This window comes from Ceratotherium simum, chromosome 31 (genome assembly GCF_057802395.1).
Source record: "Ceratotherium simum simum isolate JZ-2026a chromosome 31, ASM5780239v1, whole genome shotgun sequence".
NCBI lineage: Eukaryota > Metazoa > Chordata > Mammalia > Perissodactyla > Rhinocerotidae > Ceratotherium > Ceratotherium simum.
The window spans coordinates 1,177,636-1,198,800 of NC_141930.1; the positions used below are offsets into that span (position 1 = coordinate 1,177,636).

Genomic DNA, 21,165 nt, shown 5'->3' on the forward strand with positions numbered 1-21,165 from the left:
TTGCTCCTATAGCTGCTACGTAAAAAGTGCATTTCACTGTTATGCAGATTGGAAAATCTTTCCCTAGCCATTGCACCCTAAGTTTTCAGTTTCTCTCATAAATTAGAGAATTGCATGTTAAGGTGAAGAACGTGGTCATCATGATCATTACTACTTTGACTAACGACCCCCCGTTTTCTATCTCCTCGTCGAGACAGCCGTTGTCTCTTGATCGCTGAGGTATTCAGTGGAGTAACTTTTGGTCCTTCCACTGTTTCATTGCCATTTAAGAAGTTGTTTAAATAAATGGTAAAATTCTAAAGGAACTGAATTCTGCATATGGGATTTCATACACTGATTCATTCATGGTGGGGATGGGTTGGTGATTCAGAGCCCATTTAGATTTTTGAATGAACAGAAAGGCTAATTTCTGCCTCGTTAACTTATCCTATAAATTTTCAGTTGACCAATCCTAAATGACTGCTCCCACATCAGTTTAATTTTTTTGGTTAATAGGTAGTTATAATTCATATTTATAGCCACTTTTCAGAGCAGAAAATTTAGGCCCTAAATTCTGACATTCTTTATAACCAGTGAATATATCATATTTCAGGGGAAAATGTCCTTAAGCTTTTGCTGACTTTGCTGACAATACCACAAAGTAGGAGGTGGTCACTTTTTAGTTGTTAATTTTAGTTAATAACAGAATTTAACAAATATGTTTAGAACTCTCATACTGAAAAATGGAAAGTAACTTTATAACATAAAGCACTTACCAATTAAAAATATATTCTTTCAGTTGCATTTCATCAAGAAAGTCAGTTATTATATCAAAATTTAATATTGACTATTATAGATTTAAATATTTTTGTTAGTAAATAGGTTAAAATTTAACATGAAGTCAGTAATTTTTAAAAATCATGTCCCAAAATAATTTTAAAAATTATATAATTATGTAAATGGAGTTACTGAATAAATGCTATTAAAGTTACTAAATAATGCTATAAAAATATATTTATCACCCCTACCCTTTTCCTACTGAGTACTATAATTTGGATCATGGGATCACTGGGTATATTGACCTTGAATTTGGCCCATGTTGGGCCCATACCACACATTGGTTGGAAATGAATCATACATGAAATCACTGGCTCCGTCACAAATAGGCGCTATAGTCTGGTGAAGTGATTTTTTCAGGTTAAGTAAAATTCCCGGCCCTGCCTCCCTTTTCTGCCTCTCCAGTAATTTCTAGAATTTCTAAAATAAATCCATTCCTGCCTTAATAAATTTATTAGTTTAATCATTTATTTATTTATTTTGGAAGGATATCTGAGCATCCTTTCGAGATGTTTTCTCTCTATGTGGGTCCTGTCAGTGAGGGAATTTTAATATGGTTCCTGCATTTGTGATTCACCTGAGTAAAAGAATAGTCTTTCATTTACTATTAAGGCGTTGATATACATTAGCTTCAACAACTAGAGGAAAATTTACTTCTCTAGATTTTAGTACTGGCCTCAGAGACTAAACAAGGACATATATTCCAAAAAGTTCTCTGCTTACAATTGCTATTAGTCATGAAAACTACTAATGTCTCCTTTCCATTATTGTTGATAGCCATCTTTCAGGATGCCACTCTGATATATGGGTGTGGTTAGATGAGTCAGTTAATGTAGGTTTTCACAATATGGTGACATGAAGTATTGGTGGCAAAGACATTCTTTCTTATGGATTTACTGAAACTTTATGTACCTGCTACTCCCTATTGATGCTACAGTCTAGTAAAGGCAGTATCTATTGGCACAGAGTTGAATATTTAAGTGTTTACCTTTTATTGCTTGATGTATCTTCTTGCTCTGCACAGAACAACACTCTTCTGACTCTTCCTCCATTTGAATAATCACTAAGTGCAGGAAATTGGTTTTGTTTACAAGATAGCAAGATATTTGTATGTGTTAGTAATGCAGGGGATGTGATTCAAGGTTAGATTTCGTTGCTCCATTTGAGGTTCTGTAGTTGGTTGTTCTAGTGATAATGGGATGGGCTAAGTCCCAGACAATAAAAGGAGTTAAGTTTTGCCTCAGAGAAACTTGTTTGTTTCTTAATTTTTTTTCAGTGCTCTCAAATGCGCGTATCAATCCAGTGAGCAAAAGCAAACAAAGCAAAGAAAACAAAACAAAAACCAATTGTCCAAATTTTTCATACTTACTCTTTTTGTTTTGGGATTTGGGGAATTTTCAGGCAGTATATGATTCTTTACCCTCTGTAGTTTGTCTTTCCTCACGACTCTGACTGCTTAAATCTCACCTGCATCTTCAGTCTCGCCCCGTTCCGAGGACAAATCTTAACTTGAGCTGGAGCAATTTCAAAAACTCAGAGCAATTAGTAAACATAAAATAATAATGTTACTGAGCAAGAATTATGCTGGCGGCTTTGTATGTTCTCAATCCTTAAATCAACACTACAAATTTGATATCATTTCCTCCAAATGCACACATGAGGAAATTACTCTTTAACTGTCTATTATGTGCATTTGAGAACATTGAAAAAATGTCAAGGGACAAACAGTCTCAGAAGGCAAATTTATTTCCAATCATCCAGGAGAAGGAATATTTTAAAACAATGTTGAAAACAGTGATATATTTCAAATAACAATGTATGATGATGGGTGTCTATGGTTTAGTCATTAAGGGGTAAGGTGTACCTTCAAATACTACTTTGTACGTTTAATTTAATTTATCAAATAAGGTATTATAAGTTTTTAATTTAGTAGGGATAAAAAAGAGAGAGAGAAAGGTTTTCCTCTTGTCACTTCTGTCAAATCCCAATTTCCCAAACTTCCTGTTGTTCATTACTGTAGAATGATGAAGTGCTAAGGTACCTACCTTGGTCTACTTAAACAACAAAAGTGTTTTATTCTATAGAAATAAAATAAGGCTAGTTATACCAGGGTCCCCTATACTTCTGTGATGATTATGGGCCAGTTTGTACCTGATCTGCACTGTCTGTAGCTGATCTTCCTTCATTGGTAACTTAAAGAGTCAGTTTTCCAAAGCACCGTAGGTCTTGGCCACAGTGGTTTTCTACCATTGACGCTGCATGCACAGTCCAGCCTGTGTTTGGCTAGTTTTACGTCCCCACATTGCCCAACTCAGTCATCTCCAAAGAGCCTGAGCATCTTACTATTTAGGGCTCTTTGGTACAGATTTTTTTCTCTGTCATACCAAAAATGATCAGACTCTCAGAATTCTGTGGTCTCAACAACTTAAAGGAAGTCGTATAAAAAAAAAAAAAAAAAAAAAAAAAAACTCAAGGGAAGATACCCCTTCGGTGACTAAAAGACCATTAAAACAAGTATTTGTTTTCATCTACAGTTTCTATATTGAGTATTATGAATGTAAATGTGACTGTGGATCAAATTAATAGTTTAAGTTATTGTAGTTGTAATTACTTGCTTTTTACATTGACCTACAGTAAGACTGTCGATAGCAGTTTTTGCTTCAATGGGAAATTGTATCGAGGGCTTGCTGGTTTCATAATCTAACGTGACACCAAATAGTGAGGTTTGAGTTTCCACTGTTTTCTGGAAAAATGCATTTAAAATTTCAATTGAGAATTATTCTCAGTCAATTCTCAAGGATGCCAGAGAAGATTTCTTGATTAACAAATAACAATGACACTAAGAATGGTCAACTCAAGGTGACTCATAATCATAATGACATTGATTTATCAGGAAAAAAAAATTGACCATGAAATGGTAGATCTCATAACTTTCTCGATATTTTACAATTAAAAAGAATTACTCACTTCTCAATCATTTGGAAAAACAGGCTTTCATGACAAATGACATAATATAAAAGAGAACTTGAAGAAAAATCACAATTCATTTTTTTATTATTCGAACTCATTTGTTTGAAAGACTAAGGCATAAATCAAATATGTATTTTTTAGAACATGCTAATTTTTTCATTATGCACTTAAAATTTATATATTTTATAGTCTTTCTATTTGTATATAAATCCTAGGGTTTATTAACGTTTTTCTCTTTGCTGTTCTCATAAATGTGATTGCCAGTAGCTTAGCACCTGTGAGTAACCTAGCAACAAGGCAGCTCTCTAGCAAGTAAGAAATGAATGCAAACAAAATGTTATGGAAAAAAAGAGTTCAATTTCAGAATATTAGTGCATGTATATTATTTAAAATAAAGATGAAATCTTCTAATTTGGGGGAAATTGGATGACAACAGGTATTGAATTTCCTAGTAAATAATATATTGCCAGTGAAATCTTGTCTCCTTCATTCAGAAAAAAATGGGATCTATTTCAGACTGCACCACTGTTGACTAGGTAACTGAATATATGTATTTTCCTGGCAGCCTATTCATTACAGATTAGATGAGAGGAGTGTCTTGGCATGTTTTCACTATGTGGTAGATGAGTTTACTAGATGGGGTTTCAACAATAAACCTTCCTGACAGTGATGCATTGCTAATCTCTTGAATAGTTTTAGAATAAATGCTTTATTTTATTTTCAAGGGGTTGTGCTTACAGTACTGCACTTTTAGGGGGAACAATTTCTTGGAAATACCACAAAAGATTCCACCTTGTGTTTCACATGTTAAGACGTCGATATATTTAATATTGGTTTCTTTTGGTGAAATCTAACTTCTACAATTGCTGTTTATTTTCACTGAGAATATGACTCTCCTGTGTTTTAGTTGTAAGGTCATAATGAAAGTGTCTCAGGTATTGGGGAAAAGCTGCAACTTCATAGGATTATCTTTTATATGATGAATAGATGCAGGTAGGGAGGGAAATCCATACTGGTAAATATCTTCCATTAAATAGCACAGCTTCTTTTCTGTGCCAGAGGCAGAATTACTTGGCCTTTCTCAATTTGACAGGTAGCTCACTGCACTTCAAGAAATCTTAGAGCCCTATGGAAGATTGAGGTAAGGGACAGCAGGATGGGATATGAGCTGAAGATATGATTGTGCATTTAAAATCAATGTGTAGAATTATAAAACTAGAAAGCATCTGTTCCCTGGTGAAGATTTTTTTTCCCTGAAATACCCTGAGTTTGGGGTCCAGGGGAGAATAAAAATCATGAGATCCTTAACACTTAAATAATATATGCCCTTGTGGAGGAAATAAAGTTTAAAGATCTAACACAGACATAAATTAATTACCATAAAATTACTGTTAAATCGTGAAGTTGATCTGAAAGGAAGTGTGCTTGTTATTGCAGGTTTGGTTACAAAAGTACGGCTACCTTCCACCATCCGACCCCAGAATGTCGGTGCTGCGCTCCGCGGAGACCATGCAGTCCGCCTTAGCTGCCATGCAGCAGTTCTACGGCATTAACATGACAGGAAAAGTGGACAGAAACACAATCGAGTAAGTAATGGCACCCACACTCTTTCTTTTCCGGTCCTTGAGTCAAACTAATTAGTCTGGAAAATCTTTCAATGGACTCCAGCAACCACAAATGGAATTACTTGTCTCATGAACTTTTCTTTGGAATTTAACCTATTTTAACTCCACTGCTCTGAGATGTCAAATTTGTCAGTCGGTCAGTAAGTTTATGGGAAAAGGAGAAAGAAGTGGGGCTGGTTTGGGGGACAAGGACTCCAACATATCCTTAATGTTTTAGTCACTATATTATAAAAGGGAAAGCAAATATGACCTCCCCAAAATTATCAAAGTCAAATTTGCTCACATGACTTTAGCAACACATTTTCAAAATAGGAAAGAAAATATGAACCATGAGCATCAAAGTAGATGTATAGTTGAAGCTACTACAAGAGGAGTGACCGTCGGTGACGTGTTGGAGCTGGCTTGTACAGCTCCAGGTAAGAGCGTATTGTGCACAAACTCTTCCCTGTTAAATGATTTCACATCGGTGCCTTAAAATTAGCCAAAGTAGAAATAGTGACACCAAGGAAAATGGGAAACGATACAAATCAGGGCTCTTTTTTTGAGGGGAAGGGTATCAGAGAGCCAGTTAGCAGTTTACTACTGTCCTTCCACAAGTGACAGTTCTCTAAATGAGTCAAATCCAAGAGGAGTTTTCAGTGAGAAGTCTCTGCTTTCAATTTTTTACTATCAAAGGGCTTGCTTTTACTCTTTAATATATATTTATTGATTGATTCATCAATCATTTGTTCATTTACTTATTCAACCAATAACTCTTTCCTGGGCATTTTATCTGTGAAAGAGGCACATACAGACTCAGAAGACAGGGTCTCTTCTTCAAAGGAACTTCAAGTCAACTGCAGAGCTGGACGTAGTCAGAATTATTTTACCACAGGTATGCTGTCAGTTCCTTACCAGCATTATTATTTCTGGACAGCAAATGAAGAAGTGGTTAATTCTTTCAGTGCAGAGAAGAATCATTTGTATTTGTTGAGTCGTTGATACTCACAAAATAAATCTAATTCATTATTCAAAATAAATCTAATTCATTATTTAATATGATCATCATTTGTCAACCATCCACAATAGGGAAGACAAGGATACATTTTTCTCTCTACTTTTTCAAATAAAAAAACTGAAAGTCAAGGCTCAGTGAAGTCCAGAGTGTTTGCAGAATCCAGATCTTTTGACATTTAGTCGGGGAACTTTCTACTAAACAGTGGTCTCCCCTTATCCACGGGAGATAGGTTCCAAGACCCACAGTGGATGCCTGAAACCACGGATAACACTGTACCCTATATGTACAATGTTTTTCCCTATACACACATAACCTGTGATAAAGTTTAATTTATAAATTAGGCACACTAAGAGATTAACAACAATAACTAATAATAAAGTTGGCTTCGGGGCTGTTATTAAGTAAAATAAGGGTTACTTGAACACAAGCACTGCAATACCCCAACAGTCAATCTGATAACAGAGTTGGCTACTAAGTGACTAATGGTGGGTAGGGTGGCATATACAGAGTGGAAACGCTGGACAAAGGGGTGATTCACAGCCTAGGCAGGACCGGGCAGGACCACTCGAGATTTCATCATGCTACTCTGAATGGTCTGCATTTTAAAAATTATGAATTGTTTTTTTCTGGAATTTTCCACTTAATATTTTCAAACTGTGGTTGACCTCGGGTAAGTAAAACCATGGAAAGCGAAACTATGGGTAAGGGCGGACCGCTGTTCCATGCTGTGTACCTCGAGAAATGACATGTTTATCTTTCTTTTTAAACCTTAAATATCTGAGTTCAGACATATATAGTTAATTCTTACATATTAAATGAATATATAATTTTAAAATTATATTTTGCCTTCTAATACAGCATGATGTTAGTCATACTATTTCTATTTCATCAAGATAGGAAAGCATATGATAAAGGCTTGAAGATTAAATGTCAAAGCAGTTTGAGAAAATAAATACCTCTTCTAGCATTTTTAAGAGACACATAAGTATTAATTTTGATCAACATTTGGGAAAATAGAATGGAGAGTTAATATATTGCATTCTGCAGGAATGAGAAACTTGTTATCAACATTGGGAATAGAATTTGGATATTTTGGACTTGCTGCCCTCTAGTCATTGCAATTCTCTCTTAACAGTGGACTATCGAACGTTCATTTGAAGTCATAATATACCTCTTGTCCTAAATAAAAGTAATTTTAAATTTAATAAGCAAAACCCCCAACAATTCCTGCATTTTGTTGCTGTGTATAGTACAGAATTCCATTTAAATTTTACTCTTCATCCCAACATTTTACGAAGTGTTCTGGACAGCTTTCTTGTTCCCTAATGCAGAGCTGTTATCTTCTCATTCACTTTCTTCGAAAGTACGACACAGTTTTTAAAAATACAATAAAATGGGAACTTGAGAAACAAATTACTTTAAATCTGCTTATTACTAGATGTTAAATTAATACAGTAGAGTTCTATAGGAGGTGGCATCTGTGTTTCCCTCCAGTTTTGAGAGCTCCTGCTGGTCTTTGGAGGGATTCAATGTGGATAGGTTTGACTTCCTAAAATAGCTGGAAAAGGTCTTTGTCCGGAGATAACGGAAGAGGAATGTGTGCAGGATTTATGTGGGCCCTCCATGTGGAGAAGGGTCTGAACATTTGCAGTTGTTCTCCAGCAGGGCGATGTAACCATGCAGAGGGGTAGAGAAGGACACGGGTGTTTTTCTGGGATGCAGAGGCTCAGATTCCAGACCAGGAAAGATTGTGTCGGTGTGTAGGACTTAAAGTGGCATTTCTGCGAATTATAGTATCATAGAGAAAAGATCAACTACATAGGCAGTCTTTAATTTAAACCAAAAGTGTTTTTGTTTGTTTCTGGTTTGTTTTTTTTTTCCTAACAAAACCTTGAACTAGTTCAGCTTTTTGGGAATTGGAAATGCATCTTTCCCTTTAAATAGAGTGTTATACCTGGTAGTTATTTCTAGGTGAACTTCGTAAACCTTCGTCATCTTCTCTTCCTAGACTGCCGTGATCCCTCTGTCCTCTGTGTCACTTTCCTTGTCACTCATCCTGGAAACCCTGTGGCTTCATTTGCCTCCCATCTGTTTTTTTCCACTGACGTATCCCCAGTCTTGAGGTATTGTTGCTCAGGGTACTCAGCTCAAATAGTGTACTATTTTTGTAAGTATCAACCCTATAATCATGCTACTTAGGCAATTGTCTGTGCTTTCACAATCTCGAATGAATGTGTGGTAACAATCCAGGCTGAAATTGTACTCTATTATTTTGCATAGTCAAATTATAAGGTATGAATTTTTATCTAAGCATTATTACATAAAATATGGACTATAATTGTAGACCTAAAATTATTCCTCAGTATTAAAATACTGTCTTAGATTCATTCACTATGAATGCTATAAACTTTTATCTAATTTTAGACTCTTGTCAAAATCAATTGTTTTGAAATTAAACGATTATATCCTCCTTTGGCAGACAGACATTTGGTGGGATTCAATCTATAATTCTCAAGTAATTAAAAGTAATGATGCCAATTGTGGTAATCCCTATATTATGTTGAAGAAATTAACCATTTTCAAGCAACAAATTTAGGTACTGTGTTAAATGGCATTTATATTGCTTTCGTATTAATTAGTATTGGTATTCGAGAGATAGTAATGAACACTTATCCCCCCCACCCCCATCCAAAATGAGCTTATTATCATATGTTGCAATGGTTCTTTTAAATTATGGGTTGCTTAGCTAATTTTTGCAAGCAAGCTCACTTAAATTCCTTAATAAGTGGAGTAATCTATGTTATGCATAAAAAAGATGTATTTAGCAAGGAGAGAAAAAGATAGCAAGGCAATAATGAAAATGACTCTACTATGTTTTTGTAATGTTAATAGTAAGTATTTTTTAATTTTAGTTTATCTTTTATGTGTGCTGACTATACCAGTGGTACTCAAACAGTATATAGGATGGGTCAGTCCTCATTCTGGTGGCTACATTAGGGTGATTAATAGTAAATGAGCAGGGGACTTGGATTCCCATTCTGCAAGCTTCCATACGAGCTGACCCTAAGTGAGCTTTTGTTCACCTGCAGATCATGGAAGCTTAACACATTTATTCTCTGAGCTTGGGTCTTTAACTTTTTTAACTTTGCGGTTTCAGCTTTGTGAATAACATGTGTGTCCATGCAGGCAGCTGATGAGCTGATTAAAAAAAAGATACTCTGGACCAGAGTGAGCTGTCAGCCCATCTACATTTTGAGCCCTGAGTTAATTTACTTTTAAAAGATCTTCTTCATGACTATTGGTTGGCTCTACAAATACAAACAAAACCTAAGGATTTTTAAAGTAATAAAAATAAGCATATTTAGGGGCTGGTCCCGTGGTGTTGTAGTTAAAGTTCCACATGCTCCACTTCAGCAGCCTGGGTTCATGGGTTCAGATCCCAGGGGGAGACCTACACCACTCATCAGCCATGCTGTGGCCCAACCCACATACAAAATAGAGGAAGATGGGTATAGATGTTAGCTCAGGGCGAACATTCCTCAGCAAAAAAAATAAATAAATAAACATATTTAAAACTTTCTAGAAAGATTTCTTGGAACAACTATCAGTAGTGGATATTATTCTTACCTTTCATTAGAACTTGGAGAAGTCTGTAGGATAGAAACCTGCTTAATATGTTATGCTGATGAATGTTTTGCTAAGATTGCTAATTCATAAGGCACAAGATATATTTTTGTGAGTCATGTGTATTCTGTTGGTAAAGGTGGGTGTATGTACACAGGGCCGCTGTGTGGCACAACTCCAGCCTGAAAGGGCAGCATTTCTGTTGCACTACAGCTTGAAGGCACCCCTTGGAGTCATGCAGTGGGGAGCCCTATATATTTGACAGGAATGCCCAACTCATTAAAATTTTTTTTTACTGAAGCTAAGGATACTGTATCATGTAGAGGCTCTTAGCATCACTGTAAACTTGTTTACAAGCTTGTGGCTACTGTACTTATATAAGACAGAGGATAGTGTATCTGTTGGTATCTTTATTATCCAAATACCAGGAATTTCCTGTTTTGAGTAACAAAGTGCTTTATGCTAACAGACAGGTCAGAGTGAACTGAAGCCTGTTGATATGTTGATGGGGATGCTGCTACTGGTGCGGATGCTGCTGCTAGTAATACAACTACTTCCTGATATTTGTAAAATAATAATAATTACTGTAATTATAAGTTAATAATAATAGCAGTTACTATCTGGCAGGCACTGTTCTAAGAGTTTTGCATGATTAATTTAATTCTCACAATAACTCAATAATAATACTATGACTTCATTTTATAGATGGGGAAACTGAGGAATAGAAAGAAACAGTGGCCTCACTAATGTCACAGGGTGAATGGGTTGGTGGGGCGAGGTCGGGAACCCTAGCAATCCGGCTCTGGACCCCTGCTCCCGACTTCTATGGTATAAGTCCTCACAAGAGCACTGATTTTGGATATTTTCCCTTTGTAAGTTGAGTTAATTTAAATGAAGACATTAATGATCTGCCCAACTAATTTAAAAATGCTCTGGGTTCTAAACAATCAAATCAATGCTGAATATCAGTATTTATGGAAATTGCGGTGGTGCCGTTATTTACACCTTGAAATTACAAAATGCCTTTCTTGTAGCTCACCCTCTCCACCAGTGCCCATTCCCCCATCTTCATGTGTTTTCAAATGTCAACTTAAAATCCATAGCAAATGAGTCAGTAAAGAAGCTTAGGTCTAGGAGCTGGATGTTGACACACTGAAAAATAGCTATGTTTCAGCAAAACAGGAGAAAGAACCTGTTTATGAAATTAAAGAACAATTTAAATATTTGGCATCACCAATTTAACTCAGATACTATGTGTCATATTCAGTGTCATGATGTGCTTTGATCATAGTTTGGGAATTTCACGTATTTTGACAAGTAATACCTGCTAATATCTGCATACCAGAATATGTGGACACAAATATTGGTGAAGTTAACATAGAGTGTGCTCAATTTGACCAACCTTCATTAAGGGTTCTTTGCATTAAATTACTAGTCGATAATAGATTATGCCTGTTCTTATGTTTATTTCTTACACTTAAGTCATCTACTTTGTGTAAGTCTACTTTGTTTAAGTTTCTGCACAACGTTCATGCAATAAGCATTTGTTCAAGGCACAGAACTGTAAGAGTCACAAAGTCCTCAAGACACATACAGGATAGTGGGAGAGACCAGTATGTGCAGAAGAGACATGCAGACTTGGTTCATTTGCTTAATGTTCCTTATTGGAGACTTCGCTGGGCACTGGCCCCATACTGGGCCCTCTGGCCTGACTCACAGGCCAGAGGAAGATAGAGACAGACACAAACAAACTGGAATACACAGTGTAATACACGCTATATTGGGATGGTAGACTGCACCTGTGTGAGTTGAATACTGAAGGGTGATTAGGATTCTCAGTGTGAACAAGGAGGGAAGGTATTCCAGACCGAGGTCACTGCATACACAGGCAGAAAGAGGTCTGATTCTGTAGGAACCTGTGTGGATCTTGGGGAGTAGGTGGACAGGGGACCCCTCGCTAAGTAGGCCTGGATCAAATCCTTTCTATAAAACCATTTCATGCTCAGAACACGTAAAGAGAACACCTGTGCTTTGGGAAGATTTATCTTTAGGAGTGAGAAGGAAGGCATTGGTGAGAGTGAGAGATAAAAGAGAGATTTGGGAGGGGGAAGAGACTACACCATGATTGATTGGATGTGAGGAGAGAGCAGTGGGGGATGTTACCTGGGTGTCTGGCTTGGGCGTTAGAAAGGGTGTTAAGACTTTCGGCTAAGTTAAGGCATTAGTGGAACTGGTGCAAGTTTGGGGTAGGAAAATCACGATTTTGTTTTTATTATATGTAAAATTAGAGATGATCCAGGATATCTAGATGGCGACATGAGAGCACTTAAACCACTATGTTATAGTGCTTTTAATCAAGCGTGTCTTACCTGTTAACTGTGAACTCAACAAGGGGCCTCTTGCCGCCTTTATCTTTTTATCCACACTTTTTTTTATATCTCTTAGCATGTTATAGAAGCTCAAAAATTTTGTAGGATGAATAGATCAGGACAGAATGAGTAAATAAATGAACAAAGAGTTGGAACATAAGGAAAAAATTATATGAAGTGGGCAAAAACCTAGGAAATACATAAGGAATTCAGCAGATAATTTTTGGCACAGGAATCTAACATTTATCCCTAAAAAGCCTATTCTTTGGAAGATGCAATGCTTCACTGAGAAAACTCTTACTAGATCCAACATCTGCATGACTTAAAATGGAAATTTATATTAATAAATTTAATTTTTTTCAATTACTACCTTCATCTTTTAATTTTATGGATTATTAAAGTAATTTTAGAGGATATATCCTTATTGAAAATACATTTTATCCTGATAGTAGCTAATTCTATTTTGTCAAATTTTATCCCACTATCCATTTCAAAATTATTTCTCCTCCCAGAGTGCTCACTTAAATGTTTTTCTTAGCTAAATGTAAGTGTAATGACATCCCACATTAAGTAAGTTTATTCATAATTTAATAATCATATATTTTTTATTCTCTCAGTACATTCAGTGAGATAAGTAAGGATAAGCACATGCCTTAGGAATATTATAATTTTTGTTGAGAATATAATTAATGAGATACCCATATATAAAAGCCATTTAAATCATCATAATCCCACCATTAATGCTTAATATTTGCTAGCTAAATATATCTAGATCCAAAAATATATAATAGAAAGTAATGATTTTTCATTTAAAAAAGTACAAAGTGTCTCTATCACCTATTCATTGAACATCTTTTATATGCCAGGGGTTGTATCAGGTACTGGGGAGTATGTGAATGGATCCCCTGCCCTTGACTATTTCACAGTCTAGTGAAATGTCTCTCAAATTTAGTGGTTTCAGAACGCCCTGGGAGTGTCACTTAAAAATAAGAGGTCTCCAGTCTCAACTCCAGAGATTTTAATTCCTTAGGTCCCGATAGCTCCTAAGAGTTAGCATTTACCAGACATCTCATTTGGTTTACAGATTTTAATAAGGGACAGAGTGATTTTCTGAAGTAACTCTACAATGCATTATAAACCAGGATGGAGTATGTTAAGTCTGATAACTGCAATGTCTGCATTATTACTGGAGGCAGAATTAAAAGGGAGAAATTGGCAATGTGTATTGGAAAAGTGTGATCTCTCTTAAAAAGTAAAAGTCATGATTTCATTGTTGCATGAAGTTATTCTTATATTTATGAAAGCTGATTTATTCATGTAACATGTAAACTATTTTATTCATTTTCACAAAATGGATGTCTTTAGAAAGTCATCTCTACAGTCAATTATTTTCCATTTAAAAAGTATAGAAATTGTTAAGTGTCTGGTGAAATACAGCAAAAATTGATTCATTTCTCATTTCCACTTTCTGAAGCATGTAGCACCATGAAAATTCTGCATTAGCTTTGTAATTGTTAAATTAAATGGGCTAATGAACACTAAAGCCATTGTATGAGACACTAAAGAAAAACTACTCAAAATCATGAAAATCTTTCTCCTCAGACAAGAAGCAAGACTACATAGAAAACATGATGATGGTTCAATGAGACTCTCTAGAAAAGAAGTTAGACAACTATATCTGTATAAGTATTAAAAATAATAAATCAAAAGCAGCATTTCATTTTCTTAATATAAATTATGTTAAACTTATTTGTGTGATACTAACCCTCATATCCAGAAAAAAATTTATTTCTTTTTTATATATTAAGAAAATATATTTCTTAAGCATTGAATTTGGTTATTATTAAAGATTCAAAGCATGGCTGTGACTTGGAAATTGGGGTAATGATCAAAGTGAAAAGAAGAAAAAAATGGAGAAAAGCAAATATTTAAACAATTTACATCTATGTCAGCTGGAAGAGAGTAGCATGTACCCCCTTGACTCCTGGAATTTAAGGTCATGCACTAGATTTTAGAAATTGTTAAATGTTAAAGCTGGAAGAGACCTTAGTGGTAATTTATTTTAAAAAGTCTCATATTATGAATGAGACTAGGGATTCATGACCTGCCCAAGGTCATATCTTGTTAACAGCACATTCTAGTTAGAGGCTTAAGAGTACTTCAGTCTACAATTAGCTCAAAGTGAATTACAGAGAGAAAAATCATCTAAAGGATCTGAGTTGTAAACTAGTGATTCTTGATCATTCAGGGAAAAAATATGCTTTCCACTTAGATTCAAATTGCAAGAAAATTGACAGTTGTCTCTTTTATGTTTTCCCATCTTTATTATCACTGTCATGGATAAACTTCTTAATTGATTTCCTTTTGAAATTAATGATGAGGGTTGTTGGTGAATAACTGGGAAATACTGCTTTTTGCAGCTGGATGAAGAAACCTCGATGTGGGGTGCCTGACCAGACAAGAGGCAACTCCAAGTTTAACGTTCGTCGAAAGCGGTATGCGCTAACAGGACAGAAGTGGCAGCACAAACACATCACCTACAGGTAGACAAACTAATGACAAGTTACCGTTTTTCCATTTTTTCACAACTGCTCGTGTTGACTTTTTATTTGATGTCTTATGCACGTTGACTACATGGTAACATAAGGAACCAAAAACTGTAATTGAGAGGAGAATAAATTGTCCATTTGAGGGCCTTGTAGACATTCCTTGAAACTCTTGGTCTCTTTTGTAAACTAGATCTTCTGGCTTCTTGAATGAATGCCAATATTCTGAGGGACTTTCAGATGAGTGTTCTAACACATTGCATTCTTTAACAAGTATTCGTAATCTAAATAATAATCAGATAAAGTATATATATAATTGTCATTTAAACAAAATGTCTTTGAATATACTAATTAACTTTTAGTATCAATCCAACCATTTCACTTTCTGTCTTTTGGGCGACAATGCAAACGAATCATCCTTTCTTGTTTTGTCTTCAGTGAAGGATGCCTAAGGGATGCAAGTGTCTTCCAACCTGGAGTGACAATTGCTGCTAATGGAGACGTTCATATTTATTCATTAATTCATTGAACGACTGTTTATTGAGTCCCTGTTTGAACAGAGAAGAGTGCTAGGCACTGGTGATATGGCAATAAATAAAACATGGGGCCTCATCTATCCTCATGGAATTTATAGTCATTCAGAGAAGTTGAACAATCATATAAATGTGATTCCTGTTATGAAAGTGAAGGGACAAGATGCAAGAGAAATATAGACGAGGGTCATCCAATCTACTCTAGAAAACCAGGGAAAGTCTCCCTAAAGAAATGACCTTTCAGCCAAGACCTACAGTAGGAAAAAGAACTTGTTAGACCAAAGGGCAGGGAAGAGGAAGGGTACTCTCAGGGAGGGGGTAGGTTGTCAGGAACCATCTCTGTCGAATTACATGAATAGAAGAAAGAAATTTATTATTCTTATTCTTTGTATAAATAACCCTTCATGTATGCTTAAAGATAAAATTACAAACTCAGTGTATTGACTTTTTAGCTCTATATCTGGAATGTGCCGTTTGAACTTGTTTTGGTTACTTTGGGAACATTTTTCAATGTGTTTTTGTATTCTTGTGCTAATCCTCCCAGATAGCGTGTTCCTAGATTATTGATTTATGACACTTATTTCAATTATTTCTGTAGATAAGAGAAATCAAAGAGGAAGCAGTTTTAGGCCAAGCCCGTGAAGTTGGTGTTCACAATAATTTAAATTTGTTCACAAGGTTTTTTATTTCACAAACTTGTTCCACCATCCATACAATCCACACTTCCAAAACACAGCTAAGAAAGTGTGACATCAATAAATTAATATGGAATATAGTTTATATTTTCCCAATAACTGGAATACCCATGTCTCTTGTTCAATAAGCCTCTTTTTATAAGTGAATTAGTTATCAGATAGTGCTTAGTGAGCAGAAAAATTGGGTAGACCTTGAAAAGTATCTATCAACTTTGATGAAGAATAATGCAGATAAATTCCTTTTCTGGCAGATGGCAAAGTAAATGCCCTACGCCACTCTCCTGATTGAAGTAAAATCTGGATAAGAGATAGTAATATATTAAATCAAAGAGATTAAAATATATCTAGTGATGAAACAAAAGGAAAGAATCTATAAAACCCAAGAGTTAAGGGAAATCAGGAAACTTAGGCAGTATGTGAGCGTGTGAGTCAAGTGTAGAGATACTGAACTTCTGTCTTGAAAGTGGTGTAGAGTATAAAGGAGAAAATCCATGTGATCACCTTAATAGACACAGAAATGTGTCCAAGGACATTTTACACCATTTTTATGATATCTAGGAATCAAAGCAACGAAGGATACTTCCTTAATCAGAAAAATGTCATCTATAAAAATCAAAACTACTTCTTCATTATATATTTCAAGTATAATAAATGTGAAGTGTTGGAAAAATTATTAAGGATCAACAACAACAAAAAATACCTGCTACCTCTCCTTCTATTCAACAACATTGCAGAACTACTTATAGTTGTAAGGAAATAAAAGATATAAAGATTTGTACAGAGATAAAACTATCATTAGTCACAGTTTCTATTACTTTCTATATAGAAAACCCAGAATAAACCAGATAATTTTTTAGAAAGAATAAAAGTATATAGCCAGCTTTTTACAAAAATTGATAGATTTTATTTTTTTTAGAGAAGTTTTAGGGTTACAGAAAAGTTGAGCAGATAATACAAGTAGTTCCCGTATACCACCCCCTACATATACACTCACACATAGTTTCTCCTGTTATTAAGATCTTGCATTAGTGTGGTATATTTGTTACAATTGCTAAGCCAGTGTTGCTATTTTATTACTGGCTAAAGTCCATAGTTTACACTAGGGTTCACTCTTTGTGTTATAGTTTTATGGGTTTTGATAAATGTGTAATGTTATGTAGCATTACAATATCATTCAGAATAGTTTCGCTGCCCTAAATATCCTGTGTTACAGATATCCGTCCCTCTTCTCCTTCCCTAAAACCTCTGGAAACTACTGGTTGTTTCAATATCTTTATAGTTTTGCTTTTCTAGAATGTCATATAGTTGGAATTGTACAGTATGTAGCCATTTCAGACTGCCCTCTTTCACTTAGCAATATGCATTTAAGATCCCTCCAGGTCTTTTCATGACTTGATAGTTCAGTTCTTTTTATTACTAAATAATATTCTATTGTATAGATGTGCCACAGTTTTTTTTACCCATTTCCTTATTGAAGACTTCTTGGTTGCTTCCAGTTTTTGGCAATTATGAATAAGGCTGATATAAACATTCATGTGCAGGTTTTTGTGTGGACATAAATTTTCAAGTCATTTGTATAAATACCTGAGTATAATTGCTGATCATTTGGTAAGACTGTGGTTAGCTTTGTGAGAAACTGCCAAACTATCTTCAAAGTGGCTGTACCGTTTTGCGTTACCACCAGCAGTGAATGCAAGTTCCTGTTGCTCCACAGCCTCACCAGCATTAGGTGGGGTCCGTGTTCTGAATTGTAACCATTCTAATAGAGGTGCAGTGGTATCTCATTGTTGTTCTAATTTGAAATTCCCTAATGACATATGATGCTGAGCATATTTTCATATGCTTATTTCCCATCTGTATGTCTTCTTTAGTGAGATATCTGTTTAGATCTTTCAACCAACTTTTAATTGAGTTGCTATTTTGAGTTCTTTGTATATTTTGGATACAAGTCTTTTATCAGGTATGTTTTTAAGTATGTTCTTCCAGTCTGTGGCTTGTCTTTTCATTCTCTTTACAGTGTCTTTTGCAGAGCAGAAGTTTTAATTTTAATAAAATCCAACTTATCAATTATTTTCTTTGTTGCTCTTTTGATGTTGTATCAAAAAATTCATTGCCAAACCCAAGGTCACTTAGATTTTCTCCTACGTTATAGTCTAAAAGTATAAGAGTTTTGCATTTACATTTAGGTCTATGATCCATTTCAAGTTAGTTTTTGTGAAAGGTGTAAAGTCAGTGTCTAGATTCATTGTTTTGCATGTGGATGTTCAGTTGTTCCAGCACCATTTGTTGAGAAGACCATCCTTTCTCCATTGCTTTTGATCTTTTGTCGAAGATCAGTTGACTATATGTATGGGTCAGTTTCTGGGCTCTTTATTCTGTTTCATTGATCTGTGTGTCTATTTATAAACCAGTATCATACTATCTTTTTTTTTCTTTTTTTTTTTGCTGAGGAAGATTCACCCTGAGCTAACATCTGTGGCCAGTTCTCTTCTATTTTGTATGTGAGCCACTGCCAAAGCATGGCCACTGATGAGTGGTGTAGGTCCGAGCCTGGGAACTCAACCCAGTCTGCTGAAGTGGAGTCTGCCGAACTTAACCACTAGGCTACTGGGGCTGGCCCCACACTGTCTTATTACTATAGTTTTATAGTAAGTCTTGATATCAGGTAGTGTCAGTCTTCTGACTTTTTTTTACATAGAGAATCATGTCGCCTGAAAAAAGGTTGTATTTTTCCTTTCCAATCTGTGTATCTTTTATTTCCTTTTCTTGTCTTATTGCATTAGCTAGGGCTTTCAGTACAAATTGAAAAGGAGTGCTGAGAGCAGACATCATTGCCTTTTGGCCAATCTTTAGGGGAAAAGCTTCTAGTTCTCACCATTAAGTATGATGGAAGCTGTAGGCTGTTTTCTAGATGTCTATGAAATTGAGGAAGTTCCCTCTATTCCCAGTTTGCTGAAAGTTTTTATTCTGAATGGGTATTGGATTTTATTAAATGCTTTTTCTGCATATATTGGTATGATTATATGATTTTTCTTCTTTAGCCTTTTAATGTGATGGATTACATTAATTGATTTTCAAATGTTGAACCAGCCTTTCATGCCTGGAATAAATCCCAGTTTCTTATGGTGAATAATTGTTTTTATACATTGTTGAGTTTGATTTGCTATTTTTTTGTTGAGAATTTTTGTATCTGTGTTCATCAGTGATATTGATATGTAGTTTTCCTTTCTTGTAATATCTTTTTCTGGTTTTCATAGTAGGGTGATGCTAGCCTCATAGAATGGGTTAGCAAGTGTTCCCCCTACTTCTATTTTCTGGAAGAGACTGTAGATAATTGATATAAATTCTTCCAGAAATGTTTAGTAGACTTCACCAGTGCAACTCTCTGGGCCTGGTTCTTTTCTTGTGTAAGATTTTATAGATTATGTCTTTTAAGGGAGTTGGTCCCTTAAATCTGTGTTAGTCTGCTCAGGCTGCCATAAGAAAATACCACAGCCTGGGTGGCTTAAACAACAGAAATTTAGTTTCTCACAGTTCTGGAGCTGTAAGTCTGAGATCAGGGTGCTGTCAGGGTTAGTTTCTGGTGAGGCCTCTCTTCCTGGCTTGTAGATGGCCACCTTCTCACTCTCTGTTCATCTGACCTTTCCTCTGTGCATGTGTGGAGAGAAAGAGAGATTTCTGCTGTCTTTTTTCCTTCTTATAAGACATCAGTCCTACCAAATTTATAGCCCCATCCTTATGACTTTATTTAGCCTTAATCGCATCCTTGAAAGCCCTATCTCTAAATACAGTTACATGGGGGGTTAGGGCTTCAATATATGAATCAGCGGAAGGGGCACAATTTAGCCCATGACATCATGTAAGTTATCACATTTATGGGCACAGACTTGTTCATAGTATTCTTTTATTGTCCTTTTAATGTCCATGGGATCAGTAGTGATGTGCCCTCTTTCATAACTGATAATAGTAATTTGTGTCTTCTCTCCTTTTTTCTTGGTTAGTCTGGCTAGAAGTTTATCAATTATATTGCTCTTTTCAGAGAAATTGCTTTTAATTTTTTTATTTTCTGTATTGTTTTCCATTTCATTGATTTCTGTTCCAATTTTTTCTTCTGTTTACTCTTCTTTTTCTAATTTCCTATGGTGGAAGCTTAGATTAATTTTTATCTTCCTTTTTCCCCTAATATGCATTTAATACTATAAATTATACCTTAAGCACTGCTTTTGCTGCATCCTACAAATTTTGATAAGTTGTATTTTCATTTTAATTTTGTTCAAATAATATTAAATTTCCTTTGAGATTTGTTTCTCTGACCCATGTGTTATTTATAAGCGTGTTGTTGTAGCTCCAAGTACTTTGAGATTTTCCCAGCTATCCTTAGTGAATGTTCCATGTGAGCTTGAGAATAATGAGTATTCTGCTGTTTTTGGCTGAAGTATTGTATAAGTATTAAATAGATCAAGTTGATTAATAGTGCTGTTCGGTTCAACGATATCCTTACCTATTTTCTGTCTGCAGGATCTCTCTACTGATAGAGTGGTGTTGAAGTCTCCAACTATGTAACAGTATATTTGTCTATTTGTTCTTACAATTCTCTCAGTTTTTGCTTCGTGTATGTTGTTGCTCTGTTGTTAGGCACATACACATTAAGGTTTGTTATGTCTTCTTGGAAAAATGACATCTTTATCATTATGTAATGCCCTTCTTTATCCTTGATATTTTTCCTTGCTCTGAAGAAGCCTTTGTCTGAAATGAATATAGCTATTGTAGTTTTCTTTTGTTTAGTGTAGCCTAGTATATCTATCTTCATTCCTTGACTTTTACTCTCTCGGTGTCTTTATAGTTTATGTGGGTTTCTTATAGACAACTTATAGTTGGGTCTTGTTTGTTTGTTTGTTTTTTTTTATCCACTCTAGTGGTCTCTGTCTTTTCATTGGCTTATTTAGACTATTCACATTTAAAGTAATTATTGATAGAGTTGAATTGATAT

The 21,165-nt window shown here is 35.2% G+C and overlaps 1 protein-coding gene across 1 annotated transcript in view; it reads left to right on the forward strand.

Moving 5' to 3' along the window:
- The window catches only part of MMP16 (matrix metallopeptidase 16), a 299,991-nt gene that overhangs the window by 134,181 nt on the left and 144,645 nt on the right, over nucleotides 1-21,165 (forward strand). Inside the window, exons 2-3 of the mRNA XM_004441129.3 lie at nucleotides 5,224-5,372; nucleotides 14,822-14,944. Of these exons, the coding sequence (XP_004441186.1) occupies nucleotides 5,224-5,372; nucleotides 14,822-14,944 (272 nt within the window). The remainder of the gene's footprint in view (nucleotides 1-5,223; nucleotides 5,373-14,821; nucleotides 14,945-21,165) is intronic.